Source organism: Balaenoptera borealis, assembly GCF_965194805.1.
Source record: "Balaenoptera borealis genome assembly, chromosome: 11".
In the NCBI taxonomy this organism is placed as follows: domain Eukaryota; kingdom Metazoa; phylum Chordata; class Mammalia; order Artiodactyla; family Balaenopteridae; genus Balaenoptera; species Balaenoptera borealis.
In genome coordinates this window covers 13,892,967-13,903,451 of record NC_138868.1, presented here as the reverse complement: position 1 = coordinate 13,903,451, position 10,485 = coordinate 13,892,967, and the positions used below count along the sequence as shown (strand labels likewise).

Here is a 10,485-nt window from a genome sequence, read left to right as displayed (position 1 = left end):
TGTGGGACCCATAACCCAGAGGCTGATGGGTCAAACACATCCTTGCCGGGCAGTGGTCACACGCACAACCGTGGGCTGGGCCGCCCTGAGTCCTGGCTTCCCCCGTCAGTGTTCCTCTGTGACCTTCTGCCCCCTGTGACTGCCTCCACACACCCTCCCCCTGCCCCCGCTCAGGTCACATCAGGAACATCAGTTGCTACACAGAAAGAAGCAAATTACATGTGACCCACTGTAAGCAAGACCCAATATCAGGGAAGGTCATTTGTCCCTCACAGTCAGGAGGGAGGAATTCTGTACACAAGGACTGTCCACATGGTCAAAACTTACCACCCCTTTTAACACCGAAATCCATTCTTTTCTTCCATTTTAACCATGTTTAAATCGCATCTCATGTTCCTGGGCCTTCTTTAAAAGGGCACTGGGCGCCACTTTCCCTCTCTCAGGGCTCAGAGATCCACGTAGGGAGTGTCATGTTTGGGCTTCCCCAGTCTGAGCCCTCGGGGCAAGGAGGTGTGTGTGGGTGTCTGCCCCAACGCGGATGGCCCCAGAATCTGGATTCTCTGAGGTCTGCAGGTTGCTGAGGAAAGTGTCCTCACTCCCAGGCTGTCGGCCACCTCTTCTTGCTACTGTTGGAAGCAAGAAGCTTACAGGTTTCCCTGCTCATCTTTTTCTGTCTCTCCCCTGCTGTGGGCCAGAAGCCAGAGCAACCAGACACTAGGGTACATGGGAGGAGTTCACCCGTGTCAGGGTCCTGCCAGCATGGATTCCGTGAGGATGCTTTGCGGCCAACGGGGGCTCTGGGGCTTAATTCCTGCTCCTGACCAAGCTGCACGTTACCCCCTTCCAGGCACGTGAAGCTTCCCACCTCACACTGCCATGGTGGCCCACATGGGGTGGGATCAGGGATCCCACACAGGAAGCCTCGCTGTGTGACCTTGGACAAATTATTTGACCTCTATGAGCCTCAGTTTCCCAGTCTATAACATGGGATGATATTAGATTCCACTTCTCAAGGTTACCATGTAATAAATAGCCCGAAAATCCAGTGTTGTTGTCATTATTATTAATATCATCATCACTGGGGTCATAACCTAAAAGTTATGAGTTTAAGCCTCATTGAGGCACTAAAAAAAATTTATCAGGCGCAGAGGGCTTTTTAATGATTTATTCCTCTAAGAACAACTGAGGATTCGTCCTTTCCACCGGCTCTGACTCCTAGTCAGGCACGACGTGTCATCTGTTCTCATATCCCCAGTGTCCAGCATTGGGTAGGATCCTTAGTAAATGCCCGATGGACAGGTGAGAAAAAGAGAGATCAGATGGGGGGGGTGGGGCAGACAAGGTGCACAAAAAATTTTAAACGAGACTCTCTGTGCCACAAGAGGACTCACTGAGAATAATTTTAATAACTGGTATTCCTGAGGAAGCTGATGGGAGAGAGGTGTGGGGAGAAAGGGATGCTTAAAGAGGAAGGTTCAATTTACACAAATATGATGACTTCGAACTCCCAAGGAAGCACCCCTGGTACTAAGCAAGCTGACCCTTGCTGGGGCCAGATGCCCAGGTGGCCTTCTGAAGCCGGGGCTGGAGTCCTGGTGGGAGGCGAAGCAGGGGTGTGGGCGGGGGCTTGGAGGAGGAGGGGGTGGGCGGGGAGGCGAGGCCTGGCCCGCCTCAGTCCTGCCCCTGGCCCCTGGGAGCTTCCCCCCTGTGTCCGGCCGGGCGAGGGGTTAATGCTATGGCCAGAGGGGAGGCCTGGCGGCCCGGCGGGCTCGGGCCTGGGCTCAGTGGGGCGGGTGGCGCCGCTCGGCCAGGCCCCCGCGGCCCAGCACCTCCCCACTGAACTGGTAGGTGAGCTTCTTCTTGACTTTCTTGACCTCGCCCGTCTTGCCGTAGTTGCGAAGCGCGCGGGCCATCTTCTGGTAGGTCATCTTCTTGCGGTTGCCCTTCTGGATGCCCCAGCGGTGCGCCAGCGCCTCCTTGTGCTTGGACGAGAACTGGAAGGTGCCCTTGTCCTTGTCCACCCACCAGATGCTGTCCTTCATGTCGCCACTGCGCAGCAGGTCCAGCAGGAACTGGTACAGGCGGATCTTCTTCTTGCTGCCTGCGGCCGGAGGTGGTCAGCGCCCACGCGGGGACCCAGTCCGCCTCCCCCTGACCTGGGACCCCCGGGGTGGTCGCTGGGGAAAGGTCGCCAGCGAGCATGCGCACACCCACTGCCACTCTCGGCCTCGGCACACGTGCTCAGACACATGCGCGGGGACGGTCCCAGGCGCCCTCCCGAAACACACGTGAAGACACATGTCATCAAACACTCACGCACTCACACACACACACACCCATACACACGCACTCAGCTCTGCGGCTTGACTGCCGAGTCCGTCGGCCTTGGCCGCGGTGGGTACGGGGCGCAAGGACGGACCGGGTCACGGCTGGGCCCAGGCTGGGTCGGGGGTGGGACTGGGCCCCCTACCTGTCTCCCCGTGCAGGAGGCCAGGCCCTGGCTCCAGGCCGTCGGCCTCCCCGTCAGACACCTCCAGTGGGGGGCTCTGCCGCTCGCCCTCCTCCTCATCCGAGCTGGGCTGAGCCGGGGACAGGGAGGGGTACGGGAGGCACATCCGGGGCAGGTAGGAGACCTGGAAAGGTGGCGGAAGGAGGGTTGAGGTCACTGAGGGGCAGTTCAAAGCTCAGGGCTGCCGGGTCGGTGTCGGCTGCATGAGGGAAGAGGGGATGCTGGCGCGGGGCAGAGGGATTTGGGGGAAGGCTGGGCACCCTGCAGGTCAGGCAGGGTCACCCCACACAGGGGGCAGGTTATGGGGACAAGGGGCCCCTGAATTCCCACCCATCTCCCTGGTTCGGGGCGGCGTGGCCCGGGGAAGGAAGCGCACGGACCGGCAGCAGCCCCGGGGTGAGGAGGCGCTAGAGAGTCAGGCACTGGAGCGAATGGGGCTGGGTAGGCGAGTGGCAAGGGCGCGAAGAGGCGGTGGAGGTCCGTGAGGGTCGTGAAGGTCAGTGGAGGTCACTGACTGGGGTTAGGGTCGGTGGGGAGGAGGAGGGGCCGTAGAGGTCAGTGGAGGTCAGGGCGCAGGGACTTGCGTGCCCGATCCGTGAGGGGTCAGCGAATGGTGGTTGCGGCCACCGGGGGTCGGGAGGGCCCAGGGCCGGGCCTTCAGGCTCGGGAGGATCCGTGGGGACATGGGGATGATCTGGGCTCTGTCCGTGGTGGGGCGAGAGGAGATAAGGGGTGTGGGGTCACGGGGTCAGTCGGGGGGTCAGGAGGCGGCCGTTGGCGCTGTGAGGCAGGAAGCCAAGTTGAGTAAGAGCCCGCGTCAGCTTCCTGCGAAGCGCCGGCCTCACCACAGGCCACGGGCTGGGCCAGGCCAGGCCGGGTGGCCCCGCACGCACCTGGTGGCCAAGGCTGGCATGGGTGGGCGCCATAGGTGTGTCGAGCACGTGCATCTGCTCCAGCTCCATGTGGCGGTAGAGCTGCTGCAGCTGCGGGGCCTGCACGCTCTGCAGCTCCGTGAAGTGGTTCTCGGGGAAGCTCTCGAACTCGCTGTGCATGTGGTGGGGGTGGAAGTCCCAGTAATGGTCTGGAGGGCAGGGCAGGAAAAGCTTATGCTAATTAAAGAATAATAATGCCAGGCCGTGGGCTTCCCTGGTGGCGCAGTGGTTAAGAATCCACCTGCCAATGCAGGGGACGCGGGTTCGAGCCCTGGTCTGGGAAGATCCCACATGCCGTGGAGCAACTGGGCCCGTGAGCCGCAACTACCGAGCCTGCGCGTCTGGAGCCTGTGCTCCGCAACAAGAGAGGCCACGATAGTGAGAGGCCCGCGCACCGCGATGAAGAGTGGCCCCCGCTCGCCGCAACTGGAGAAAGCCCTCGCACAGAAACGAAGACCCAACACAGCCAAAAATAAATAAATAAATAAATTAAAATAATAATAATAATAATGCCAGGCCGTGTTACCATATAATAATCGCCACGGGCCAGGCTGGACTGCAAGTTGACATTAATCATCTCACCACCCACCCTGTTGTTTTCCGACCCCCATTCTGTAGATGAGGATACTGAGGCTTGGAGGGGCTACATAGCCTGCGGTCAGAGGCCTCATCAGTGGCAGAGCTGGGACCCAGGTCCGAGGCAAAGGCTTTGTTCTCAACAACCGTTCTACCCTGCCACGCATGCGATCACAAGGACGCAGGCCTTTGAGCCAAAGAGTCCGAATCCTGGCTCTGCCGTTTACTTTGCGTGTGACCTCAAACACGTGCATGGACCCCTCTGGCCTCCGTTGACTCACCTATAAAGTGGGGATAATAGTTACCGGGAGGATACAAATGAGTTCACAGTTGTAAAACCTCCTAGCCCCAGAGTCGGCCCTTGGGGAATGTTGAGTCCCCTCTCCTCCCCTTAAGACACAGCAGCGGTTCCTGAGCTGACTGGCTGCCCACCGTCACAGCTCACGGCCTTGTCACATGGCCAAGGTGTGACTGCAAAGTCACAGGGCTGACATTCCTCACACGCCAGAACTTGTCTGGGCTCCCGGTACCGCCCCCTCAAGGCCATGTCCTTGGGCAGCTCCACCTGTGTTCCAGCAAAATTGCCGGGACCCGAGGCTTTCCCAGAAACTCCCTGGTGGGTGCCTTCAGAGTTTGCGGTAGGGTGGCTTTGAGTTTGGGGAATAGCTACGTGCCACTGGGAGCCCTGCCTGGGACTGGAGCCAGCCTTCAACATGGTTTCTCTGGGCACCATTTCCAGGAACAAAAACTGCCACATGTCTGAGGACTTCCTGGGGTCCAAAAGAAGATGTGGTGATAAAGTGACCAGAGGGATTTTCTCGTGTGACCAAAGAGGGAGTGTACAGGGTGCTAAGTCAGGATGGTGTCTCCAGGACAAGCACAGGGCCCTGTAGAGGGACCATCACCAGCCTGGTGTGCGTGTGTGTGCGCGTGCGTGTGTGTGCGCGTGCGTGCGCGCGTGTGTGTGTGTGTGTGTCTGTCTCCCTCTTTCTGTTTCTTTCTCACAAACACGTACTCACTCACACATCCCTAAGAAATGACATGTGTTGTTTTGGCTCTGCACTGGTCATCAGGAGACTCACTTTCGAATCCTGCTCTCTGGTGGCTTTGCTGTGTGACCCTGGACAAGACATTTTATCTCCCTGAGCCTCTGATTCCCCACTGCAAAAGTCAGAGACCCAACTGAGTGGTTACTGAGGTCCGGTCCACGTGTGGAATCATTTGAACCCACAATCCAGGCTCCCACCTCCGTGAAGCCGCATGGCATAGGAGAGAGAAAGTACATGATTTGGCCAGAGCTGGGTTCGAATCCTGACTCTGCCACTTAGCCCTGAGCGACACAGGTCATTCTACTTCTCTATGCCTGTTGCCTCAGTTGTGAGATGGAGCTAATAATTACACCCATCTCATAGGCTTGCTGTGAGGATTAAATGAGCTAATGCCCGCAAAGCACTTAGAACAGAACATGACACAAAATAAGACTCAGTAAAACATTAACTATCATCATCATTAGAGTAATTATTATTATTAATGTTTAATGCTCTCTTTAGAGAACCTAAATCAGCACTTGAGCGAACAGCAGATGCTTTAATATGTGTTAGTTCCTCATCTTCCCTTGCTCCCTGCCACCTTAGTCTGTGGCCCAGAGAAAGAGTTTGAGGGCCCTGGCTGTCACTTTCTCCCAGAGGCTGGAGTTGGGGGCCCAGCGTCGCACCAAGGGCAGGGACTGGTTTTGTTCGCCTCTGTGTTCCCAGTGTCTAGACTCAGTAGGCACTGAACAAACATTTCTGGATGAATGGATGAATGAGCAAATCCTATCCTCTTAAGAACTCTGACTCTCCTTCAGAAAATTATCCAAATCTGAAGGGAAAACAAAACACGGCAACATTGAATTTGTACTTTCATCTTGCTGTGAGTTAACAAGACCCAGAAATTCTCCACTTGCTTTGGGAGAGTGGGCTTTGTCTTTTAGAGAGGGGCTCTTTGTGGCTCTGGGATTTGGTGAGTGGATCCAGGTTCCTCTTTAGCTGTAGAACTGCCCTCCGGCCCCACTCCTGGCCCTTCCCATTTTTGCCTTCTCCTGCCCAGGCTGAAGTGCCCAGATCGTTATAGAATGCCTTATCCTGCCCACCAACCCCACACGCTCACACCTACTCCAATTCTGGGTTGGGGAGCCCCTGAGTTCTGTCTTTCTCTCCTGCTCCCCACCTCTGTTCTAGCTCCTCATGAGACCCACGGGCTCACTCTGGTGGGCACAGCCTGAGGCCGGCACTTTCCATAGCAGGTCTCAGTACACCCACATCAGAGTCACTTTGGGGGCTGGAAAAGCCTGCAGGTTTGGGGCCCACTGGAGACCCACAGAATCAGCAGCGCCAACAGGAGACCTGGGAATCTGGCCTTTAAGAGGATCCTAAGGAGGTCCCTTGGCTCGCTGAGGCTCTGGAACCCTGCCCCAGGGTCCCCTGAAAGCTGCAACAGAGACTCTTGGGCTACACTTAAGGTTTCAAAAAGCCCAACGGAAACCTCGCCTTCACCCTTGATTTGAGGGCTCAGGCATTTATGTAATAAATGCTGTCTGTTTGGCAGGCAGAGACGTTCCAAGGATGGGGCCCTCTGAAGGAACACAATGCCAGGAGTCCATTCTAATGCAAATGTCAGCACTCCTGGGCTCTTTGGACCTCATTTCTGGATGACTGTTCATGAATGCATTGCTTTATCCCTTTTTGTCACTTCAAGAGGTCACCCAGACTATCCTGCAACTTATGCCCCTTTAGCATGACTCTGCTCCTCAAAAGAATATAGTGTCATTTGCATATCTGGAGATAGCTCTGGACCCTCCCTTCTACAGCCTGTTAGGCACCCAACACATACGAGGCCTCAATCAATATTTGATTAAGTGACCAATAAATGTTAACTTTTAATGTGTTTTTTATGTACCAGGCACTGTGCTAAGTACTTAATCCACATTATCTCATTTAATCCTCACCTTAGCTCTGACAAGGTGGCCACTATAGTATGATCTTCCTTTTGCATAGGAGGAAACTATGACTCAAAGACATTACGTCCCTTGTCCACAGACAGTCATTGGTAGAGTCAGGATCCAAACCCACCTATGTATGACCCCAGGGACTAAACTCTTACCACTATGCCATACCACCTCTGAGGAAAAAGACTGCTAACGAAAGCTTTAAGTAAGGCCCATGGTGACAGAGAGAATTTACAGGCTGCTCTTATCCATCTGTCTGTCTACCATCATTTACCCCTCGTTCATTATTCATCATCCAACATCATCCACCCATCATCCATCCATCCACCCATCCATCCGTCCATCTGTCCATCCATCATCCAACCATAATCCATCCATCATCCACCCATTCATCATCCATCATTTAATCCATCCATCCATTATCCATCCATCCATCCTTCCATCCATCACTGAACCTTCATTCATCCAGCCAGCAATTACCCATTTACCAAAATCTTTCACTTCCTCCCTCTAAACCAGCTCCCAATCTGGGACCAAAGTCCTGCCCACACATCCCTATTCTAATGCAGTTTTTTGGTGTCACTAATACCTGCATGTCACTAGGACAAAAATAAAATGATATTTAAAACAACCCCCCACCCCCCTCCCCCCCAATACACAAAATTCAAGCCTTAAGTGTCATTCAGTTGACCTTTCCTCCTCAGAGCAGAAACCCCAGCCTGAAGCCAGGGCTCACCCCAGGGAAGGAGAAGTAAGATCAAGATAAGAGAAGGAAGATGAGGAATTAAGAAAGCAAGGGATGAGAAGAAAACCTTCACAGGAAATCACAGACCATTGGACGAGGGCTCCTTAAGCCCAGCCCTCCTGCAAATTGTTCAGATATGGAAACTGAGGGCCAGAGAGCAGAGAGTTCTGGGTCTCTTTTTCCTTGTTACTTTCTACATCGTATCCTAACTATTAAGGTTTTAGTTATTTCCCTTGTTACAAAGATACAGGACCTGTGTTTTATTCACTCTACAGCACCTAGCAATGTGCCTGGCATGTAAAAGATGCTTAACATATATTTATTAGATGTATAAGTCAGTGGGAGATGCATGGAGGGTTTGGTAGGGGGAAGGAAGAACACTTGGAAAGGTGAATGAATGGATGATTAGATGAATATGTGAATAAATTGGTGGATGGTCTATTGTGTGAAAAGATGAATAAGTGTTTGGAAAGATAGAAGGACAAGAGAAGGGTCATACTTTGGAACTACATTTCCTTCAACAATCCCACTGCAAATAGCAAATCCTATCACACCCATTTGGATGGCTACTATCAAAAAACAGAACAACAAGGACCTATTGTATAGTGCAGAAAATTATATTCAATATCTTGTAATAACCTATAATGGAAAAGAATCTGAAAAAGAATATATATGACTCAGTGAATCACTTTGTTGTACACCTGAAACTAACACAACATTGTAAATTAACTATACTTCAATTTAAAATATGGTTAAAAGAACAGAAAATAACAAGTGTTGGCAAGGATGTGGAGAAATGGAATCCCTGTTCAGTGTTGGTAGGAATGTAAAATGGTGCAGCCACTATGGAAAACAGTATGGTGGGTCCTCAAAAAATTAAAAATAGAATTACCTTATAATCCAGCAGTTCCACTTCTGGGTATATATCCCAAAAGAACTGAAAGCAGGATCTCAAAAAGATATTTTTATACCCATGTTCACAGCAGCATTATTCACAATAGCCAAAAGGTAGAAGCAAGCCACGTGTCCATCAACGGATGGATAAACAAAATGTGGTATATACATACGATGGAATATTATCCAGCTTTAAAAAGGAAGGAAATTCTGACCTATGCTGCAACATCGATGAACCTTGAGGATATTATATGCTGAGTAAAATAAGTCAGTCACAAAAAGAGAAATACTGCATGATTCCATGAATATGAGGTAGTTACTGTAGTCAAGTTCATAGAAACAGAAAGTAGAATGGTGGTTGCCAGGGTCTGAGGGGAGGGGGCAATGGGGAGTTATTGTCTAATTGGTACAGGGTGTCAGTTTTGCAAGATGAAAAGAGTTCTGGAGATGGTTGGTGGTGACGGTTGCACAACAACGTGAATGTTTTTAATGCCACTGAACTGTACATTTGAAAATGGTTAAGATAGTAAATTTTATATTATGTGCATTTTATCACAGTTTTAAAATAATAATAATAAATAGCAAATCCTATGAGCCCCACCTTCAGAATCTATCCTAAATCTGTCTGTTCCTTTCTTTTTTTTTCCTTTTCTTTTTTTTTGGCCACGCTGTGCGGCTTGTGGGATTTTAGTTCCCCGACCAGGGATCGAACCTGGGCTCTCAGCAGCGAGAGCACAGAGTCCTAACCACTGGACTGCCAGGGAAGTCCCTGTCTGCTCCTTTCTGTCTCTCTCGCCACCACCTTTGTCCAAGCCACCGTCATCTCTCGCCTGGATTATTCCAGTGGTTTTCTACTGTGCTTTCCCCCCGTTCCTACTCTTGTCTCCTCTCCATCTATTCTCCACACAGCAGCCAGAGTGATCTTTTTAAAAGCTTATTCAGTGGAACCACTAGGTATTGGGAGAAGATACTGAAAACTTCCAGAGAGACAAAACAAAACCAAACAGAAAAGAAAAAAAACCCAAAAATGGTTACATTCAAAAAGAGGACATAGAATGACATCAGATTTCCTAAGAAAAACTCTAGTAACCAGAAGACAGTAGAGAAATGCTTTCAATTTCAGTGAGAAAAAAAATGATTTTTAACTTAGATTTCTGTACACAGCCAAACTACTGTTAATCAAGTGAGAGCATAAAGACACCAGGTAAAACAAACAACAAGAACAAAACCTTACCTCCCATACATCCTTTCTTAGGAGAGTATAATGAGAAGAGTAATAAATCCTTATATAGTGTTCACTGTTCTAAGCATTTTAACTGTAGTAACTCATTCCATCCTTACAGCAATCCTGTGAAGTAGGTATCATTAAGAAGAAGTTGAGGGACTTCCCTGGTGGCGCAGTGGTTAAGAATCCGCCTGCCAATGCAGGGGACACGGGTTCGAGCCCTGGTCCGGGAAGATCCCACATGCCACAGAGCAACTAATCCCATGCACCACAACTACTGAGTCCGCATGCCGCAACTACTGAAGGCTGTGCGCCTAGAGCCTGTGCTCTGCAACAAGAGAAGCCACCGCAATGAGTAGCCCGCACACCACGACGGAGAGCAGCCCCGCTCTCTGCAACTAGAGAAAGCCCGCGCGCAGCAACGAAGACCCAACGCAGCCAAAAATAAATAAATAAATTTATAAAAAGAAAGAAATTGAGGCACAGAGGGGTGAGACCTCTTGCCCGGGGTCACCCCACCCAGTAGCGAGGAGATGGGGCGTGACTCCCAGCAGCCTGGCGGCAGCGTGAGGGCTCCACCTCCCTGCCACACTGACCCTCAGAAACACAGCGATGAGA

The 10,485-nt window shown here is 51.6% G+C and overlaps 1 protein-coding gene across 3 annotated transcripts in view; it reads right to left on the bottom strand.

The window, feature by feature from the left end:
• Nucleotides 1-1,149: 1,149 nt before the first annotated feature.
• The window catches only part of SPI1 (Spi-1 proto-oncogene), a 30,404-nt gene continuing 21,068 nt past the window's right edge, over nucleotides 1,150-10,485 (bottom strand). For all 3 annotated transcript variants that reach the window (XM_082340271.1, XM_082340272.1, XM_082340273.1), the window contains exons 3-5: nucleotides 3,403-3,590; nucleotides 2,471-2,633; nucleotides 1,150-2,101 (exon numbers count right to left, since the gene is read on the bottom strand). In XM_082340271.1, the coding sequence (XP_082196397.1) occupies nucleotides 1,782-2,101; nucleotides 2,471-2,633; nucleotides 3,403-3,590 (671 nt within the window). In that variant the 3' untranslated portion in view covers nucleotides 1,150-1,781. The remainder of the gene's footprint in view (nucleotides 2,102-2,470; nucleotides 2,634-3,402; nucleotides 3,591-10,485) is intronic.